At 53.7% G+C, this 21,649-nt stretch overlaps 1 protein-coding gene across 2 annotated transcripts in view; it reads right to left on the reverse strand.

Annotated features, from left to right (window-relative positions):
* Positions 1-972: 972 nt before the first annotated feature.
* PTPN5 (protein tyrosine phosphatase non-receptor type 5) overlaps positions 973-21,649 on the reverse strand; it is a 40,175-nt gene continuing 19,498 nt past the window's right edge. Inside the window, exons 3-14 of one of the 2 annotated variants that reach the window (XM_069469686.1) lie at positions 14,783-14,976; positions 14,110-14,121; positions 13,821-13,904; positions 13,094-13,335; positions 11,676-11,865; positions 9,324-9,408; positions 5,325-5,404; positions 5,004-5,141; positions 4,408-4,518; positions 1,695-1,855; positions 1,493-1,606; positions 973-1,066 (exon numbers count right to left, since the gene is read on the reverse strand). In XM_069469686.1, coding sequence (XP_069325787.1) covers positions 973-1,066; positions 1,493-1,606; positions 1,695-1,855; positions 4,408-4,518; positions 5,004-5,141; positions 5,325-5,404; positions 9,324-9,408; positions 11,676-11,865; positions 13,094-13,335; positions 13,821-13,904; positions 14,110-14,121; positions 14,783-14,976 — 1,505 coding nt within the window. Of the gene's footprint in view, positions 1,067-1,492; positions 1,607-1,694; positions 1,856-4,407; positions 4,519-5,003; positions 5,142-5,324; positions 5,405-9,323; positions 9,409-11,675; positions 11,866-13,093; positions 13,336-13,820; positions 13,905-14,109; positions 14,218-14,782; positions 14,977-21,649 lie in introns of both variants that reach the window. The other variant, XM_069469684.1, reaches the window with a different exon arrangement.

The raw sequence follows: 21,649 nt of genomic DNA on the forward strand, positions 1-21,649 counted from the left end.
AAACACGTGGCTCCAAGATAACACACGTTGCCAAAGAGTCATGCATGCCCTGCTGATGGGCTCTCAACACACACATGGACATGGGAACACACGTGGAGCAACACACAGCGAGACTTCTGGGAAGGCTCTCCCACAGTGACACAGAGAAATTTCTCACACAGATCTGGGGCTGAGTCCCCACCCCCTCCCCAGAGCTCCCCTCCCCTCCCCCAACCAGGGCCCAGATCCTCTGGGTTCCCCACCTCCATCTGTCCCCTTCCTTCCCAATGCCTCACAGGCTGGTCATCGCCTCCTGGGGACATCTGACACCCAGAGGCCACCCCGGCTGTGATGCCCACTGCAACCCAGAGACCTCTCCCCCAGCTGAGATTTCTCTGCCAACCCCTCAGGAGCTCCCCATGCCTGACCTCCAGGTCCTCAGCACCCACCCGTTCCTGGTCCCAACAACTGGGGGCCAAATGCACTCTGCCTGTCGGGAGAAGTGGGGGTAGGGGCCTGAGGCAGGCACCTCTGCCTGGCTGCTCGGGAGCTGGAGCTCATTACCCCTTTCCCGGGCCGAGGAGACACAGTGTCCGGTACAGACAGCAGAGATGATGGACAGACGAACACGCTGCAGCAAGACGCCTGGAGTGCGGCACGGAAACGTTTTGGATCAAGTAGCGATGGAACCATCATTAAAAACTGAGGCCCCGGGTCTGTGTGGTGTAGGTCAGGCCCTGGGGCCCCAGGCCTGGCCTGGCACGTCCCTCCCCCTCCCCCCACTCCCCAGTATGTACAGGAGGAAGAGCTATGGTGGAGGGCAGGGGCCAGGCCCAGGCTAATACAGGAGGCGGGAGCAGACAGGAGGGAAGGAAGCAGGAGGGGGTGAGGGCAGGGAGCAGGCCCAGGACCTGAGGTAGGGCCCTGGGAGGCCAGGGTGAGCGCCCAACTTAGGCTGGGCAGTGCCCAGAGGACCTCAGAGGGGGCGCTTGGTCACTCTGGGGACTGGTGGGACAGCTGCTTCTCGTAGAGGCTCATGACGTGGTGCACAAACTGGTACTGCTCGCAGGTCTGGATCATGCCACCCCTGCGGGGCAGAGATGCATGACAGGGATGTGCTCATTGAGGGATGGGCTGCAAGGGGTGCCCAAAACCCATGCAGTGCCCATGATTTTTGAGGCACACTAGGGGCCTTGTCCTTGTACAGCTTAGAGAAACCAACCCTTGCCAACCATTGCCCTCTGCTTCTTCCTGTTGGGGACACAGATGACATGTTCCTCCACTTTCAGCCCCTGTCCTTCTGTCCACCAGCTCTGTTTCTCTTCCCTCTTCATCCAGCCCCCAAATGTCTGGATACTGTCTCTCCACCCAGCTGTCCTCCCTACTCCTTGTCTGCCTGTCAGTCCGCACCCAGTGTCCATCTGCCCCTCACCCACATGCACACATCGGTCTCTCCTGCTGTCCCCAGAGCTCTAGCTCCCCCATGGGCCCCCACCCCTGCCCGTGGGCTGACCTGTCCTGACGGAGCTGGCACGTGGTCTTCAGGATGTCCACCACGCCCTCATGCCGCAGCTGCTGGCAGCAGATGCTGGTGGCAATGAAGCAGCCGGTCCTCCCAATCCCTGCACTGAGGGCCGAGGGGATGGGTGGGGTGAGGGCAGCGGCCCAGCGGGTGGGGGGCCACCCTGCTTCAGTGGCTGGCTGGGAGGACCCACCTGCAGTGGACGACGATGGGGGCACAGTGGGGCCCCTCCTGCTGGGCTGCCTCCTCCACCTCCCGCACCAGGTGCAGGAGTGGGGGGGCCCGGTCTGGGGTCTTCTGGTCAGGCCAGGATGTGAACCAGTAATGCTTCAGGCCTCGCTCTTCAGTCCCACTCTGTCGAGGAGACAGAGGCCCACCCCAGACACCTGTGAACTCTGTCAGCCCACAAACCAGCCCAGAGATGGGATGGGATGGGAGGAGGACGGACACAGGAAGGACAGAGAGAGTGGGACCCCTTACCCCTCCCATCTAGGCCATACTGCCCAGTGGCACCCGACAGAGACCCAAAGTCAGCCTGGTAGTGGGGGCTGGTCGGTGACACCAGCATCGGTCTTCTCTTTGTTTCTGCCCCAACAATTCCAGGATCATCCGAGAGAGGGCAGAAGCCCCTTCCCCAATTAATTTCTGTCTCCAGAGTTCCTTATCTTAACAGATGGCCAGTTGTCTCTTAGAGACACAATCCAGAGCCCCAGGACTCTTCCCCTCGCCTTGCTATGCTTTGCCTGCCCGATCCCACCTCTGTCCGCATTAAGCGCTGCCAGTTTTACTGCCTCTTCATCCCCCCAACCCCACTAACACCTCCACTTTGACCTTTACCATCGCTCTAGTATGTGCGACTCTCCCTCATCCCTGACTGCCCCAGATCCAGAGTCAACATGATCTGTCCACACCACAAATCTGGACACGCTGCTCTCCCGCTCAAAACCCTTTGCTATGGACCGAATGTTTGTGTCCCTCCTAAATTCACATACATGTTGAAACCAAATCCCCGACATGATGGTATCTGAGGGTGGGTCCTTTGGGAGGTGATAAGGTCAAGAGAGTGGAGCCCTCATGAATGGGATGAGGGCCCTTATAAAAGAGGCCCTGGAGAGCTCCCTCTTCCCTTCTGCCACGAGAGGACAGGAACCAGGAAGTGTGCCCTCGCCAGAACCTGATTGTGCCGGTGCCTTGATCTTGGACTTCCAGTCTCCAGAACAGTGAGAATTAAATCTGTTGTTCATAAGCCACCCAGTCTATGGTATTTTGTTACAGCACCTGAACATACTACAACACTCTTCGATGGCTCTCATTGCTTTCCAAATAAAACTCACTCTCCTTAGTCCTTAGCCCGGCAAAGACGACACCCAGTACAGGGTCTATCCTTTCAGGCACATCTCCTGCCCCTGCACACTTGTTATTCGATGTTCCCATACTCCAAAAAGTTTGTATGTAAAGTGTCAGGAGCATGTGTACACAACTGTTCCATCTTCCATGCCCTTACTTTTACTTTTTTCTCTTTTGGGAATGCTCTCCCCACTTCTTTGCTCCTGGTCAACCCTTCCTCATCCTTTAAGACCCCAATCAGCAGCACCACTTCCAGGAAGCCCTTCCTGAGCACGCCCGCTGGCAGAGTGACCTTCTGTATCCTTACCTATCTCTGGCTCGGTATTTACCATCTCATGGGCACTTCTTGAGGAGAGTTCAGGGCTTTGGACAGATCTGTAGCCCCAGTCCCCAACCCAGAACCAAGCCCAGGCCGGGTGCTTGTGATGGTTTATAGACAAAAGTAAATATCCTCAAACCCCAAGATGTCCTGGTTCTTTCCCTACCAGCCACATGGCATTGAGAAGATGAGCAGCCCATGCCTCATCTGGGCCTCTCTTTCTGGGGCATTTCTACTTAGGAAGCCAGTCCCTTGGGTCCCTGGGTCACCTGGCTGCAACATAGACCACAGCCTTGCTCCCTAGCCCTTCCTGCCCTCCAGCAAGACCTGTATTTCCAAGCTGCTCAGGTGGGCAGTGCCCTCTGTGGCTGAGGTGTCCCCTGTGCCCCACCAAGCACACTGTCTAGGGAGAGAGCAGCTCAGAGGGACAAGTCTCAGGCCTTGAGCTCATTTTCAGTGGCTGCACCCTGTGGCTGTCAGCATCAGTGGACTTCTCTGGCTGTTTCTGGATAGGGCATCAGCTTCCTGGTGCCTGGCCCCCCGCTCTTGCAAGCCTTCCAGGTTATTACTGTGGGCTCCACCTTCTCCAAATATGGGTCTTATCATTTCTCAAAAACAGAACCCACTCATCCTGATTCCAGAGGAACAGTATCCTCTCTTATGCTGATCCTGAAAGAAGCACAACTTCAGGGTGGGAGGATACCTTCCCCCACTCTTCTGAGCTGTTTTGTATTGCTCATACTTTGTATGTCTTCCTTTTTCTTGCCATTTTGTATAACCACTGCCTCCCTGTGCAACCCCAAAGCTGCAAGGAGTGCCTGCTCTCTGGTGGACAGATCGGTCACTACAGGCCAGAAACCCAGCATTCCAGGGGAAGCGATGTTGCTAGGCAGATCTCCAAGTTATAATGAACCCTTAGTTTTAACGACAGTGCTGGAGGCTGCTGAAGTCCCCTCACCCAGACAGTCCTGGCCTTGGGTACATTTGAAGCAGAGGTAGAAGGCATTATGAATGACAATGTTATTAAATGCAACTGAGGTTTGGGAAATGTAATGGGTTTGGTCTTGCCTCTGGCCCCCAAGTCCGCTAACCCCTCCCTCATCCCTGCTTATCAATCACCAAAAGCTGGGAGTTACACAGGCCTGTATTTCAGCTACAGTGGACTGTGGGGCCCTGTTCTCTGTGGAGCCCCCCGTTAAGCCCCTATACTCCATCCTCCCAGCCCAGCCCCAGGCCTCACCTTGAGGGAGATGAGTCGCAGCCGGTAATCCTCAGTGTGAATGACTTTCTGCACAGTGATCTCAACACCATCGTACACCACCTGCTCCTCTGGCCAGTACTCGGTGCATTTCTGCAGGGGCCCAGATCAGGCTGCGATGCAACCCCATTCCCTTCCCAGCGCCCCTCCAGAGGCAGTGGAGAGATATACAAGGGCAACAGATTTGCTGCTATAGAGTGTTGGGTTCAAACCTCAGCTTCATAATCTATAAGCTACTTCCCTTTTCTGAGCCTCAGTTTCCTCATCTGGAAAATAAATGGAGGTAATGCTCATCCTGAAGAACTTTTATAGGGATTCAAATAAATGGGCCGTGATGGGTACAGAAGCAGCCATTGTCAGTCCTGGCAGGCTGGGAGGCAGCAGAGTGTCGTGGGCACTGGAGGTGGAGAGCCCAGCCCCAGGCTCTGCCTCTGTCCATGTGGCCCTGAGCAAATGACTTAACCTCATGGAGCCTCACATCTCATCTTGGCAGTGAACGCTGCCAACCTCACAAGATCATCGTTAAGGATTAATATGCAAATGAGATGCTCAGGGTAGGGTACAAAGCCGGTCCCTACCTCATTCATCTCCTCGATGTTGGTGATCATGACGATGATGGGCGTGTGCTCCTGCCACACCATGCGCCAGAAGTCAGCCACCGTGCTGACGATGGGTCCCTGAGTGGCGATGTACACCTTCTCCTCCCCACCGTAGCCCTGCGGCCAGCCAAGTCCAGGCTGTCAGGGTCAGAGGCAGCGCTCCTCGGGCCCAGTCCCCACACTCAGGCTCCTCCCAGGGGCTGGCAGGAGCCAGACTGGCTTGGGGACAAGGCTGGAGGATGGGTCCCCTCAACTCAGGCCTCCCCTTCAGCAAGAGGCCATTGGGATGGGGATACATACCCGGATGTAGTTGGCGTTGATGTAGGAACTCAGAGGGTCGTCGGGGTCTGGTGAGATCAGACACACTCTGCTGTGAGGGTCTGGGGTAGGGGGAGACAGGTGAGGCTGGAAGCTGGGCCCTCTTGTGCAGGGCCCACCTTCTGTGGCCCACTCCTGGGCACCCACATTTCTTCTGAGACCTTAGCAGTTCTTCCTTCCCTTGCTCGGCAGCAAAACATTGACCCCATTTGTGGTCCATTCGGGGAGGGAGGACCCAGGATGAAGAGGAGAGTAGAGAGAGAACCATGCCCTGGGTCTCTACCTCTGTAGGCTCCATGCCTACCCTTTGCCCGTGCCCCTTTGGCTGCCCTGTACTTACTGTGTCTTATGTTCTGAGAGGAGAAAGCTAAGTCAAGAAAGGAATCACCTAGCGTGCAGACGCTGGACAGCAGGAGGCTGCTAGAGTTCGAGCACATACTGCCACTGGCTTCAACGTAAGCTTGTAAAATTCATGGCCTTTCAAAGCCTCAGTTTTCCTACCTATAAAAGGAGGGCAAAGATGCCTACTTTCTTGGGCTATTAGGGATACAAATGAGAAAACAGATGTGAAAGTGCTACATAAACTGTAAAATGCTTTAAAAAATACAAAAAGCTGTTAAGATTTGGGAGTACGGCTGGGTGTGGTGGCTCATGTTTATAATCCCAGCACTCTGGGAGGCCAAGGCAGGAGGAGTACTTGAGGCAAGGAGTCTGAGACCAGCCTGGGCATCACAGGAAGACCCTGTCTCTACTACTACTACTAATAATAAATTAGCCAGGTGTGGTGATGTGCACCTGTAGTCCCAGCTACCCAGGAGGCTGAGGCAGGAGGATCACTTGAGCCCAAGAGTTTGAGGTTGCAGTGAGCTGTGATCACACCACTACATTCCAGCCTGGGTGACAGAGTGAGACCCTGTCTCTAAAAAAAAAAAAAAAAAAGATTTGGGGTAGAAAGCTAGCTGAGGAAGACTACTGGAATAAAAAGGGAGAAGTCTCCCATATCTGGAATGAGGCTGTAGGGTCTTAGCTGTGTGAACACATGTGCACAAAGATTTTTTTTTTTCAATCTATTTACACATCAAATCCCACAGTTACAGATTCCCATACATTCTGCTCTTCCTGGAGTAAATTTTGTTTTGTTCCAGCTACAGCCTCCTTGTATTGGGTTTTCCGTCAGCCTGCTGAGACTGAGACTGAGATAGGGAGGGATGGGGGTAGGCAGAAAGCTGGCTGGGGGACCAGAGTCCTGGGTTCTGGTCTAGCTTTGTCACCAGCCCACTGTCTTATCCCTTCGCTAGGACTCAGTTTCTCTCCTGTTATAGGGAGGGCTGAACTAAAGGCACTTCCAGCGTGCACATCATGGGGCTCTCAAAGGCAGTAGAGGGGAGTCATTAAGAGTCTACACCAGAGAGCCTGGGTTTAAATCCTGGCTCTATGACTTAACTAGCAGTGTCCAATGTGGGCAATTTACTTAATCTCCCTGTGTCTTACCTGTAAGCTGGAGATACTCCTTCCACAATGACCTCACTTATTTTGTAAAGGTAAAAGGAGTTAACAAGTAGAGCCTTTAGTCATTCCGTTAGACTAGCACATGGTAAATACTATATTGCAGGCAATTGCTGTTATTATTGCTACTATTACCAGTTTCCCCATAAGTTAATGGATAGAAAGAAGGATCCCAAACTCGGTAGGAGGAACAGGAAAGGTGGCATGCCCAAGTCTCTCCTCTCTAGACCTTTTCTTGGCCCAGCCCCAATGCCTGAGGTTTTAGCAGGTGACTTGGGGGGTGGGGGTGGGGATGGGGCAGTTCTTGTAAAGAGGGGCATGGGGATGGCAGGGATGGAGAGGAGAGAGGATAAGTGGGCGGAGGTGCTTCTGGGTGACCGGCAGCAGAGAGAAGCAGGAAGCTCTGCCTGGGCCATCTCCTTTCTCCCTGTCTGCAGGGAATACTGTGAGATTCCAGTGCACGGACAAGGGGGCGACTGGTGAGAGGTGAGGAAAGGAACCCGGTGACAAAGGGTGTTATAAGCCATGGTTAGAGAGCTGGACCTAAACCTGAGGATTACAAGGGTGACAATGACAGTGTTTAAGGAAGAGAAGGACATGATTAGGATTGCTGTTTTGCATCATTTTGGTGGCAGGGGTAGAAGATGGACAGGGGAGGAGGATATGGAAGTCAGGAGACCAGGTAGGAGATTACTGCAATAATCCAAGTGTCAAGGATCACAGGGCTGCCATGCATGGCACGATGCCAGGGGCATTTACATCAACGTAGTCTATGTAAATGGTGCCCCCTGGAATTGGGGAAGATGAAAGCCCTACCCCCAAAAAGTCATTTGGCTGTGAGGATGGAGAAGAGGAGCCAGCTCTGGGAGATATTCATGCATTCATTTAAACAGGTGCAGAAGGTCTACTGTGTGCCAGGCACTGTTTTAGTGCTTGGGATACAGTGGGGAAAGGGACAGAAATTGCTCCTCTGCATCTTGTCCCCAGTGCTGCCTGCTGGGCTACTGGTCATTCTGACTATAACTGTGCAGGGGCCTGTCTCTCCCAAGAGACTGGGAGATCCTTGTGCACAGAGTCTGTGTCTTACTCATGTCTAAATTCTCAGGCCTGGAGGCAGGAGCTGAGGAAATGTGTGCCCAGTGAAAGAGAGACCAAACCTCAGGGTGTCCTGGATTTGAGAGGCAGCCTCTGCCAAGCCCGACCTGCCCTCTGCCCCCCAACCCAGACTCACAGAGGGTGCAGGGGCAATTCCTGCTAAACACAGACAAGATTCTCTGTTGGCCTTTGGGGCCTGCAGGCTCTGAGCATGGCTGGAGGTGGCTTGAGCCTCTCAGCAATGTGGTGGGGACAGCGAAGAATCACAGTCTACTCCCACCTTCCCCCAGTGGCCGCTCTGAGCAGCCAGCAAAGCCCTGGGTTCTGGGTCCTCCAGCCCTGAGCTCCGGGTAGGGCTGGGAGCAGGAGGGCAAGATGAGGGAAGAGGTGAGCAGCCCTGAATAATGCATCCTGGCCTTAAATGGCGCTTTGTTTAACCGGAACTACCTAGACACTCTGCAACCATAGCAACTACAAGTCGCTATTTTAAAAGTTAAAAATAAGTCATGACATCTTACATGTTGTTGGAGATGCTGATGGCAAAACTGCTTTTTTAAAGCCTTGCTACTCCACAGACTGAGTGGAGTAGCTTTGCGGGGATTCACTTTCAACAAGTCACCCCCAAGCTAGCCCTGGGGCCTGGGGCCAGAACTTGGCAGGGGTGGCAGGCAGACAAAAGTGTGATAAAAGTCACCTGAAAATGACACCCCAGGGCTGAGAGAGGAACATCAGGTCACCTGGTCTAACCGCCTCCAAGGAAAGAAAATCCTTCTGAGACCTTCTGGGGGGATTGCTTGTGTAGCTTTACTTGAACACATCGAGTGATGGGAAGCTCACTACCTCACAGAGGCAGCTCATTCCCCCGTGGGGTGGATCTACCTGTTAGAGGACTTACAATGTAGACAGAGAGCCCGATCCTGGGGTCATAGAGGCCCCAGTTTGAAATCCAGCCCTGTACTTCCTAGCTGTGTGACTGTGGATGAGCCACTGAACCTCTCTGGGCTTCAATTTCCTCTCGTTAGTATCTGCCTACTCTGAAGAGATAAAGGATGTGAAACATCTTTCCGTCACCACACACTGGCTAGGAGCCGCTGTTATCACCACCCCTTCCGTCTGGGTTTCTGTGGAGCCCAGCACACTTGGCCAGGCAGAGCACAGGCGCAGAGAGTGCTGTGTGAGGGAAGGCGCCGGCCTCTGCTCTCACCAGGCTGGGAACCCCCCAGCTCGTCACTGGTCACCTCCCAGCTCTCCATCCCTTCTCCTCCAGTGGTGGCTGTCCTGTCACCCCTGGAGGGCTCAGCTCTGAGGTCTTCTTCAGGGTGAGGGGCACCCAGGTGAAGGTGAGCCGGCCCCCACGTCCCTGGGATGGTGAGTACTTACTGGGAAGTATGGTTTTGTACCGGTTCTTCCGCACCAGCCCAGGGATGTCGTACTCTTTTGGATCCACAAAGTTCATGGGGATTTCCTGCAGGAGGAGGACACGGGGGTGTGAGCACCTATGGGCTGGCCCTCATAGACATTTGAATCCAGGGGCTGGCTTGAGTGCATGAATTCATTCAACAAACATTTACTATTAAACGAGTTAGTGCACATAAAGCATTTAGAACAGTGCCTGGCACATGCTGAGTGGATAATAAATGCTACTATGACTATTGTTTATTGAAGGCCAACCTGGCATATAGTAGACACTTAGGAAATGGTTGATGAATGAAGAACAAGACAAAAAGTGACCTGGCCAACTGCTGCCTTCCTCCATATTCTCTGTGCAGCATTCCTGCCCTGGGCATCCCTGCCTTGGGAGCCTGGTTCATGCTGCTTGCTCTGTGGCAACATCACCCCATCACCATCTCCTTGGGCTCCACCACCTCCTCTGAGAAGCCTTCCCTGATTCTCCAGCAGGAAATTGAAGCCTCCTTCTGAGCCCACAGGTGTATCTGCACCCCCCAATCACTCTCCGTGTCAAGAGCTCCTAGTGGGCACTTCTCTCCTGGCATGTGACATCTTCTCGGGTCTGGCCTCTTTACTTCCAGCTACGCCTGTCTCTTCTCTGTTGCTAATCTGCCGTTCTCTGTCCTGTCCCCAGGTCTGAGCTGATGGTGTTCCACTTGCTGGGACCACCGGTCCCCTCCTCCATTTCTGCAGATTGTTCCTACCCTTTAAGGCTCACCCCTGACTCTGTCCTCCCAATGTCCTCTGGGGTGACTCCCTGATGCCTCTCGCCTCTGTGCTCCCTTCCAATCTGTCCGCACCGTTTAGCACCTGACTGCACCTAGTTTCATACTTTTGTTGTTCTGGGGCACACTAAGTGTGGGCTTTGTGCGATGAGGTTTGTAATACCTCCTAGGGTTGTTGTGAGAATCGAAAGAAAAAACAAACACGTGCAAAACTGCCCCTGGAGTGGGTGCTCAGGCCACGTTCCTCCCTCTCTGGCAAAATCAACAATGATCCCGTGAACAGCAAATCACAGAGAGGACATAAATTCTTCCTTCAAGGGGAGATGATGGCGGTGGGAACGCAGCAGGAGGTGAGCCTGGGGTGGCTGAGGAAGGCTTTCTAGAGGCATCCAGGGTGAGGGAGGAGACAGGCACAGGTGGGGCTCACCTAGTTTGCAGGGGTGGGGGAAGGGGGGGATGGCTGGCAAAGGAAGCCGGGGCTGGACCAACTCAGGTGAGGTGGGCCGGCTGCCTATGCAGACGTTGCCGGGTTCTGGGAACATGGGGCAGGGGGGTCTTCCCGGAGGGGAGAGCCATTTGGTCCAGGTACGGAGCAGGGCAGGCAGGGGCGAGAGGCCAGGAGAAAGGAGATGTAAGGGAGTCACACCCTTCCCCAGCCTTATGGCTTCTACCAGGAGGAACTTTCTCCCAGTACTCACGGCCTCTTCCCCATTCCTGCCCACAGAAGCGGGCAACTGCCTGATAGGTAAGTTTGATTGAGGAAATGGGCTCTGGGGCCTCAGCCCCTTCCTTCCTCCTCCTTTAGGGGGCCCTCCTGCCAAGAAGGAATTACAGGGATGCCCCTGTAGGGCAAGGCCGGAGATGTACCAGCACCACCTGTGGTGGGTGGAAAGTTCATTTAATTCTGGGGCTCAGTATTAGGAAGCTCACTGTTGCTAAGCTCATTTCAAATTTCATTGGCAATAGAAGGGATATTGTGATCTCCTATGTCTTAGCTCTTCATTGGTTGAGCCCTCAGGCAGGTAAACAGGGCTGTCATTTATTGGGCCCCTAAAAACCCAACAGGAGGCAGCAGGAGGCTGTGGCAGGGTAGGTGGGAGGTGATCAGGACCCAAGCTAGAGCTCCAGGGTTGGGAAGGAGGGGAGGTGACTGGAGAGATTTCAAAGGGGGATGAACAAAGCTTGGCAGGAGGAGGATAAGAAAATAGGAGAGTCAGACGAGAAGGCTTTCTATGGCTTTCAGAGCACGGTACCAGGCCATAAAGACTTAGAAATGCCACTGTACAGCAATCACCCTGCTAGGTGCTTTGCATACATCATCAACCTCTTTAATCCTTGCAACAACCCTATTACTTTCATCCCCATTTTCCAGATGAGGAAACTGCGGCTCAGAGGGAAGGAGCTTCCCCAAGATGGTGGGAGAGCTGACGATGAAGTGATGTTAGTCTACTGCAGGTGCTGAGCTTTGGGCACCATGCTCCCCTGCCTGGCTTGGTGGGTGGCTGATGGGAGCAGAAAGGCCCATCCAGAGGGAGGTGGCCGGCTCAGGGGGACTCACAAAGAATTCTGCCTGCAGCAGGAAAGGGTCCAGGGCCTTTTCGTGAAGCTCCTCGGCGTGGAGGACTCGGGAGGCGCTGAGCAGGTATTCGCGGGCTGACTCCTCACGTGGAGACATGAGATAGCCAAAGCCCTCCTCGTTGCAGCCCGGAGTGCACATGTCCAGGGTCAGGGAGACGTTGGAGCCCCTCCTGGAAGGACCCGGAAAGGGGGAGTAAGTTTCAGGTGCCGGGAGGGGCACCAGCTGGGGGCCTTGAGGGTGGGAAGATGAGGGAGGGAAAGAGCGGGTGGGCTCGAGGAAGAGGAGTGGGAGTGTGACAAGATCCCCGTCAAAGGTGCATGAATCTCAGCCTTGAGGAGTAGGCCTGACTCTGTCTCCTTCCTCCCACCGTGCAGCAGTTGGGTTGGGGGTTTGGGGCCCTAGTTCCAAAAGTTCCATCCACAACAACCCCAACATCCCAACATGGCCCTCCCCTGGCCTCTCCTCTGTCACTGCTGGAGGCAGTTCCTCCCTGTGGTCCTCAGGTGGATGGGTCTCACAGAGAGGACACCTGCCTAGAGCAGAGTAGCTGGGCTCGAGCCCAGAGGATGCTCCAGACCCTCTGTGTCACAGTCCTGGGCCCAGCAGTCCTGGGACGAGGCTGCCAATGAGTCAAGGACATCTCAGGCAGGACAGGCCAGGACCCTCAGCTGTCAGGGAAGGAAGGAGTCCCAGGAGCAGCAAGGACATCTACACTGCACAGACTCCACCATGCTCAGTGTCTACAACCACAGACCAGGAAGGCCCTCATTCTATAGAAAGGGAAACTGAGTCTCCATGAGAGGGTAAGAATTGCCTAGGCTCTCACAGTAAGGGGGTGACAGAGCTGAAACAAAATGCTCAGTTTTCTGACTCCTCATACAGTGTTCTTTCCATGATATTGTGTAGGGAACTCAAACCTGGTGTGATCTGGTTTACCCACCTAGGCTCTGAAAGGAGGGTGTCTACACCCAAAGTGTGCTCTGTGGAACACTATGAGCACTCCATATGGCGGATTCTGTAGTCAAGTGATTTTGGGAAATGCCACATACTGCCCTCCTGCTGATTTACAATGAATACAAGCATGTTAAAGGCCATGACAAGTCCTGCAGTAAAGAGACCTACTCAAACTTACTTGAGCACAGGAGCGTGTGTGAGTGCGAACGTGTATATACCTGTGTATGCCTGTGTGTGCATGTGTAGTTAACAGTATTTCTCAGCATTCCTCTTGGGGCACTCTGACCTACACGAATGACCTCAAGAACATGTGTCTACACTGGCTAAGCCAGGAGGCCAGCTTTGTCCTAGGCCCTAGGAATCAGAGTCAGGCATCCACCCATCTGATGGAGAGCTGTGTGCTTGAGGGCCCACAAAGCCCGCCCCTCCTCCACCCCTCCCACCTCTCCTGCAGACCCATGGACTTGACGGTCAGCGAGGCGGGGTCAGCCTCAGGCTTGATGTCCATCACGCAGTCAAACACAGGCGTCTCAGGCACTGGATCCAGGTCCAAGAAGTCATCCTCGACCTTCTCCTCCATCCACTCCGAGTAGGTGAAGGAGGGCTGGCGGCTCACCGACTGGCGCCTGTCCTCAGGGGGCAGCGGAGTGGCTGGCTCTGGGGTGGTCCTCAGGAAGTGCCACACCTGATTGGAGGTGTACAGCATCACGGACCTGGGACCATGCCAGCTGCCTCCTGGGTTCCTGGGGTGCCCGTGGGATTGAGTCCCCGGCCCCTCAATGTGTCTAGAGTCGCCCTGCTCTCCTGGAGCTGTGTACACAGCACTACCCCTCACCTAGATGAGAGCCTCCACCCCCCCTTCTCCCTCCCTGCCCCTCTCTCCCCCAACCCTCTATTTCTTGTGGATTCAGCCCTTCTTGATGGGGTCTGGGGGTTCCTACACAAGTCTTCTCCCTGCCTCAGCGCCGTTCTCCAGCCCAGATTCCTGCAAACCAATTTTCAGAAAGAAGGAGCCTCTCACTCCAGACTGGGCACACTGGTGGGAGGAGACAGAGACCCATCCTTGTCCTGCCTGGGATGTCTAGCCTGTGGGTGGGGTGGGAGTGGCGGGGATCGGGGGCGCAGGGTCAGAGGAGGTGAGTACCGAGGCTGGGTCAGGAGGTGCCTTACCAGGGTGGTGCCGAGGACCAGGCCCACAGACAGAGAGACCAGCAGCAGACTGGGGACTCCCCAGGTCCCAGCGCCCAGCCAGGCCTGGGGGACAGCAGACAAACAGGTAAGCGTGGTGGCCGGGGCAGTGTTCTCAGCTATTTCAGCGGTGACAAAACTTAGGCTCTGAAAACTGCGTCCTAGGTCGGGGGTGAGGAGCAGGCAGAAGCACTTCAGGGGCTCAGGGAAGGTGGGACTGGAGGCCCCTGCCAGAACCCTTCCACCCTGGGGCTCCCGCAAGTGTACTCACTGTAGGTCCCAGCTGTTTCAGAAGCGTCAGCAAGGAGGCGATGAGGTCTGTGGCATTCTGCGACCAGATGTGGCCATAGCCGCTGAACCAGAGCACCCCGCAGGCAAGCTGGGCAGCCAGGGGGAGCGGACTGGGTGCAGAGCCCAGCTCTCGCCCCCATATTCCCCCACTGAGCTCAGCTTCAGCCTCGACTGGGCTCCTCAAGGAGGCCCCTGCACCTCTACGGTCCAGACTGGGCAGCTGGGGGAAGGGCCCAGGTGCCCCGTGCCCAGAGGAGGCCCCAGGACTCTCCCTGGAGAAAAGCTGACTGAAGGAGGCCAAGAGAAAGCCCTTCCCAGAGGGGACCCCTCAGGTGCGCACGTGAAAAGGGAAGTCTCCCAGAAAGGCCTCCACAGACAGGAGTCCTCAGAGAGAACCCCGCAGGACTGGGGGGGCAGGGGAGAGGTCTGTGTTCCTGATTCTGGGGTTCGGGAGGGCAGGGTGTGAGGGCTTAGCTACTGGGGCCTTAGCTCGGAATTCCAGCCTCCCCTCGCACCAGCCTGGAGTCCCCGAGGGACACCAAGGAGGCCCCTCAGCCCTCTGCCTCCCAGGCGGCCATCTTGGGGAGGAAGTGGAAGGCTGTCCCTCCGCCCGCCCTCTCTCCAGGTCCTCGCGAGGCCTGTGACATCCTTACCAGGAGCTGGGAGGCTGCAAACAGGCACAGGCTGCTCCTGACAGTGAGGGAGTGGCTCCCGGCGCCTCGAGGTGGTGGCTTCTGAGCTGGCTCTGAGGGCAGCGAGGGAGGAGGGGGCGGTGGCATCTCTCTCTGCGCGTCTGGGAGCCCTTCGGCCTCGTCCCGCGCCTCCATCACTACCGGCTGGGGGAGACCTGCAGAAGGCGGGCATGCGGCCGGTGACTCCGGCCCCTCAGCACACAGGCCTCTGCGACCCGCGGTGGCCGCTCCTTCTGGGGTTGCTGTGGCTGCCTCTCAATCCGGGATCAGTCAGCCTGGCTCCACTTCCAGCAGTCACCCTCGATTAGCAAAGCAATATTCACCTACCTTCGTCAGAAAGAGCTAAGTGTGGGTGGACAAATTATTTCTCTTTTATTTCTCCAGTAACAGAGTTAAAATGGCAGGAGGTTTTTCAGGGAGTTAATATCGTTGTATTTACGCAGCTTCATTCTTTCCCATTTCTTAAGGAAATAAAAAACAACCACCTCAAACCCAATTAAAAAAGGAAAAAAAAAAAAAAAAAAGACATGGCATAACCAGGACGTGACCCTGAACAAACTCACCCACGCCTGCCCTCCGGATTTTTGCCTCTCGGGATCCGTGCCCTGAGTGGGGCTGGAGGCTGGGCTCTTGACAAGGTCACAGCCACTTGTCTCGCCCACCCATCCCGAGACCCCCACACTGAGAGGTGATAGGGGACAGTCAAGGCAATGTGGAGGAACATCCTCGTGCAGCAGAATTGATATTAGATGCCTGGGATCCAGTTCTAGCTCTGCCCCTAATTGACGTGACCTGGGGATAGTCACTCCCTCTCTGGGTCTCAGTTTCCCCACCTGGAATATGGGGGTTGGGCTCTAGCCTTAGTTTTCTGACTGTGCTTTCAGAACCCTTGTGTTTTCTCAGATGCACCAGGGGCTGTTATCAAGCGCTCCTCAAGGGAGGCAGCTCTGCCTGTACCCGTCCACATCCTGGAGCTGTGCTAAGATTATCTCAATGCAGAGTTCCGTTACTAAACAGTCTGAACACCACTGGCTTAGATCTGAGCCCCTGGTTACAGTATGGGGGTTGCAGCTGCAGCCACCTCGGTGAGTCCCAGATATTGGAGTTCCCTGCCCACACTCACACCTTTATTTTATTGCCAGGAAGAGAGGGGCTAAGAAAATGGGTGTGTACAGCTAGACAGCTGGGATGGGGCTGTCCGCACATCACGGTGTATGCGGGACAATGGATTTCTTTTCTGGTTGGGTGACAACAGTACCATGGGAGGCCAACATAGCTGTCTGTCCATGTGCTTGCCCACTCATTTGACATTTACTGAGCATCTCCCATCTTCTAGAGCTACAGTGTGGCGCAGAGCCCAGGTCCTAGAGATACCGCATTTGTATCACAGGCTCCCCTGTCCCAGCTGCTGAGCCTGTATGGCTCTCCCCCTGCTGTCTTCCAGCCACACTCCTTGCAGTTCCTCAGGTAAGCCTGTCCCCTGCGCTGTGCACATGCTATTCTGCCTGGAGCATCCCTCCAACTCCCGGCTCCCCTTCCCTGCCTCCCACATACTTTGCCAAGGTCACCCCTATTCAGATCTCAATCAGATGTCTCCTAGAGTGGGTCCCGCCCTATCACACACAAGCACCCCACACCTGTCCTTCATCCCACCAGCAACAACACACCTGGAATGTGCAGGGCCCTGTTCTGAGTGCTCTACATGTTAATTTATTTACTCCTCGCAGTACCCATATGAAGTTGGTACTACCATTACCTCCATTTTACAGAAGAGGAAGATGAAGTGCAGGGGGATTATGAGAGCTGCCCAGAGTCACCTAGCTGCTAAGTGGCGGAGGTGGGTTCGACCTTAGGCAGTCACATGGGCACCAGGCTGCATTACACTCGCTATGGTTTGTAAAATAATTTTTGACTATCACCTCCTCTACTCGCTTGGAAGTTCCATGAGGGCAGGAGCGGGATCAGTTTTGCTCGTCACAATTGTCTACAGCATCTAGCACAAGTCCTGGCGTGTAAGTCTACAATAAATATTTACTAAATGAGTGAATGATGATGGGCAGATGACAATTTTGTACTCGGTTTTCTTACCTGATAAATGGGATAATAATGCATGCTTTGAAAAGCTGTTATAAAGACCTTAGATACTATAGATGAGACACCTGGCATGGGGCCAGGCATTTAGTAGGTACCCAATACATGGCAGATTATAATAATAACACATAATTCTTGCCTTCAAAAGGCTCCCAGTCTCATGGGTAAAACAGACCAGTAAATACATGTTTATAACAAAATGCAACAAGCAATAAATCGAAGTGCTAGTGGAGTCTAAGATGCAGGGGAAGGGCATCTACCTCTGCCCACGCAGGTTACCGTTACTGACCATCTGAGCAGTCAGCTCAGATCCTGGGAGCAAGGTGTAAAAGGAAAAGCTGCTGCTAAAAGGTGGATCATTTGGAAGTCAAGAGTTGCTACTGTTGATAAGCAGAGGGTTGACTTCTTAAGGGGCAAGGTCTCCACTCACACAGTTGACAGGTGATGCCAAGTATGAAAGGGTGGGAAGGGTATAGGCTTGGTGGTCACCTGGCCTCTATGCCTTGGCTCTGCACTGCTCACACTGGGGACCTGGGGCAATCTCTTCTCCTCCCTGGATCTCAGTAAAAAGAGGGGCTTGAATGAGAATTCAGTGCTGCTTAGATGTTTCTGCCAACCTCAGAGGAGAGGGAACAAGGGCCTTTGGGGTTATTCCCAGAAAGCTCACATGATCTTAGACTTTGCTGTTTTGTTTTACGATATTTGGGTGTTCTGTGTTCTACACTACGACATATCTGTACTCATTTTGATATTAAAATAATGTTTTTTTCCCCCTCCTATAGCTTCGAATCAATTTATGTTTCAGGAAGACGTGTGACATTTATCCTGTGGCTTTGCCCTCAGGGGTACATGCACCCTAGTCTGAGAAGCATGGAACTTGCCTGCAATAAAACATCACGCAGCCGTTATAAATGACTCTGTTGATGAATATTTAATAACACGGAAGGAAATTTCAATGGTATGAAGTGAGAAAGGCAAGGTTACAGAACAGTATGATTTCGCTGGCCTTAAAAATTAAGAAAGGACAAATGTGTCTATAAAAAGATGAAAAACGCCTGATGTAAGGTTAGAGATTAACATGATAGTGCCGTAGAGCCTGGAGCACGTAATGCCTGGCATACAGTAAGTGCTTAATAAATGCTGTACTTGGCAAATGGGAAGAATATAAGCCAAGTGTTAGCAACAGTTCTTTTGCGTGGTGGTGAGATTGGAGGTGATTTCAGTCACATATCCTAAATTTCCTTCAATAGTCAGATATATCTGTGATACGTGTGTGCATACATATACACACACATTTATAGTGAGAAAAACTATTTTTTAAAAAAGATCAAAATTCTGAGTTCGGGTATCATGAAACGTAGTATTCCCAAGTTTCAGGCCCTGACTCCCACCTGTCCCGTTAAATACATAGCTGGGCTATCAGAGATTGGCAGAGAATGTGCGGCTCTCTGAGACCCACCCAGCAGCAGAACAGCCACTCAGAAGGCAGGTCCCTTGGATTCTGTGTGATCATCACTTTTGCATATGAAAGACAGCAGGTTAGCTGCCTTGCACGTTACGGGGGTGGAAGAAAAACTGCAGGCTGGTAGGGCCCTGTATGCATATCCCAGAGACAAAGGGGGAGCCTTTTTATTTTCGTTTTTTTTAAAATCACTGGGCGCCTGCATCCCTGGGGGCCAGATGCATTCAAATGGCAGGTATTTACTGGACATCTGGTATATGTGTATCTTTCAGAGCAGGGTTTACTTAAAAGTTTTTCTGGGTAGAAATCTGACATCTTTTAACCCAGCAAGCTACATTTTCAAACACACACTATATGCCGCATATTATTTTGAGGGAGATCCATGGACCTCAGGTTAAGAGCCCCTGATCTCAGGGGTGGGCAGTGGGCATTTGTGATAGAAAGTGGTGGAAGTGGCAGAGATGGAGAACTGGGTTAGGAACCCACCTCTCTGATTTTAGTCCCCGTGCATTTGTGCATCGAGTCCAGCACACATCTACTGAGCGCTAATTATATGCCAAGCACTGGGAACACAACGATCCAACTTCATGCAATTCAGGAAGTATTTACTGCGTCCCTACTTTGCCAAGCACCGGGCTAGGCTCTGGGGGATACAGCAGTGAACAAAACAGTCCCCACCTGCACAGACCACTGTGGTCCTGGGCCCATTTGTTCTTTTGGCCTCTGTTCTGCTCCTAGAGATCATGTCAGCTCTTCTCTCTGCCCTGCCCTCTCTTTCACTCACTATCTTGTTCTGGGAATGACAATGTCACCTCACCGGGCTGGCTCTGTGCCGTTCCCGAAGTGCTTCTGCGCACGCAGTCGCATTTGCTTATTTCGGTAGCCCTGTGAGGGAGACATTATCATCATCACCCCTGTTTTGTTGGTGAGAGGCGGCTGCTCGTGTCAAGGGCTGGCTTTTCAATAGTTCACAGCGAGGTAGCTGCTTTGCCACGCATGAAACCCTGACTCAGAGGCAGCTTGCTGACAAGTGATTTAGTATCGGGCTCCTCGCGGGCTTGCCTCCTGCACAGGGTGAAGAAATTTTCCAGGGGAAGAAACCAAGGCTTAGAGAGGTTAAGTGCCTTGCCCAAGTAAGCGCAGACCTGAGATTTGAACACAGGGCTTTCCAACACTAAGAGGTGTGTCCATTTGGCCAAACTGCATCTCAGTAAAGGGACACTGCGGCAAGGCAGGGAGGATGGTGAGAGCTTGTGTGGGTCTGGAGGAACCTTGACCCCCTAACCAGCTGCACGGGGGTGGTGGTGCAGCTCTTGTGCCTGATCCTCGGCTAAGGGATCCTCCAAGGCTATACGTAGGAAGTGAAGGAAAGCAGTGCTGGAAGGAGCCCAGGCCAAAGCGCTAGGCCTGCTGGGAAAGGCATGCAGGCAAATGGCCTTCAGACTTCACCTGGGGCGTGTGGAAACGCTGTGATCCCTCTCTTGTCACCTAGCTCCCACATCCCACCATTAAACTCTGCAGCTACCCTGTGCCCCGGGGCTGGCGCTGCCTGAGTTCCAGAGCTGCGGCTGCTCCGTCAGTGACTCATCCTTTGAGCTCCCAGGCTGGCAGCCCACCGGCACTGGAGTGGCAGCTGGCTCAGCCTGCTCCTGTTTACGCGGGGAAGGAGGCTCTGTCCCAGTTAGCTCTTCTTCCCTTCCCAATGCGGCCAGCAGTGCCCTCCCAGCCATGCCCACACAGCCACAGGGGGCCCTGCCCAACAGAACGTTACACTCAGACCTGCCCGGGCTTCCAGAACCACTGACTGTCAGGGCCTGCGGAGAAACAGGCCCAGAGAGGAAAAGCAGCTCTCCCAAGGCCAACAGCCAGTCAACGGCAGAGCCTGGATGTCGGCTTCTACCGCAACCACCATTTGCTAACATATTTGACTGCTTACCACGTGTGGGGTCCTGCTCCAAGCACTTTATGCACATTAACACACTTAATCCTCACAACAATCCTAGAAGGTAAGTGCTACTCTTACTGCCATTTTATAGACGAGGAAACCGAGGCACAGGGAAGTTAAGTCACTTGGCCAAGGTCCATTAATAAATGGGTAGAAGCTAAGACTAGAACCCAGGCAGTCTGCCTCCAGAGCCCATACTACTGGCCAACATACTAGAAGAGGCTAACTCCCTAAGCCCAGGACCAGGCATTCTGCTTCCCACACCACATCTCCTTGGAGAAGTTTCCAACATCCCCACCCCCATCCATCTGGGAGATGGTGTGGGCTCCACAGCCTGTTACCATGTCCAAAATACCCCCAGTAGACACTGACTCCTTGTCTATAGGATCACTGCTCCTATCTCACTGCGGGGACAGAGAGGAGTGTGGGAGGTGTACGGGGGTCACCTCGGGCAATTTTCTGCCAGCTCTCCTCTGTGGAGGGGTTAATCGACAGGGAGGGTTTGCCCTCCTATGTTCCCTCTCTGTAGGGGGGAGCCAGGCACATCATCAGCCTAATGCTACTCAGCACTCACAACTATGCTGTGGGTTGACATGACTGTCTAGATCTTATGCGTGAAGCCATAGAGCCTGGGGTCACAGAACCAGGAGGCAGCAGAGCTGGGATTTGAACCCAGTCAACGGGTCTCCAGAGTCTATCATCTTTCTCTTATTCCACAGAAAGGTCTAGGAACCCACGAGGGGGATGGGGTGGGGCAGGTTTTTGAAGTTTTGCTTGGTTAGGCCCCAAATCAAAGGAAGTATTATTAGAGGAACTGAGAGGTGCTGAGGGGTGGAAGAGTCCAGAAGGAAAAGTCCCAATCAGCCATTTCTGCCATCACAATATCACACGCTCAGCACTGCCTTGGGCTCCGAGAGGGAGAGCCTGGCCTCGCTGGGCACTGCTGTGGTCTCTGTCCTCATTTTCTGCTACCTTTTGAGGGTGTGTAGCAGGCAAACTAGGAGTCAGAGGGTACGCGGTGCCTGAGAGTAGAGTCCCCAAGACCACGGCAAACATTTACCAAGCACCTGCACAATGCCTGGCCCTTCACTAAGATCCTCTCCTACCTTCGAGATGTTTTGTTTCAACCCAAGCACTGACCATCAGGACTCCCAGCAGTGAGAATAGCCCTGGTGAAAAAAATTTCTAGCTCCTCCCAAAGGCAAATGGATGGTGGATTTGGGGTTCTGGAATTTGTACTGGCTCCCCACAGCCCCTCCACCCTGTTAGTCCTGCTTATCCGGGAGCAACAAGACCAAGAGGTCTGCAGAAGGAGGCAGGAAGATGACAA

Source organism: Eulemur rufifrons, chromosome 6 (genome assembly GCF_041146395.1).
Source record: "Eulemur rufifrons isolate Redbay chromosome 6, OSU_ERuf_1, whole genome shotgun sequence".
Classification (NCBI taxonomy): domain Eukaryota; kingdom Metazoa; phylum Chordata; class Mammalia; order Primates; family Lemuridae; genus Eulemur; species Eulemur rufifrons.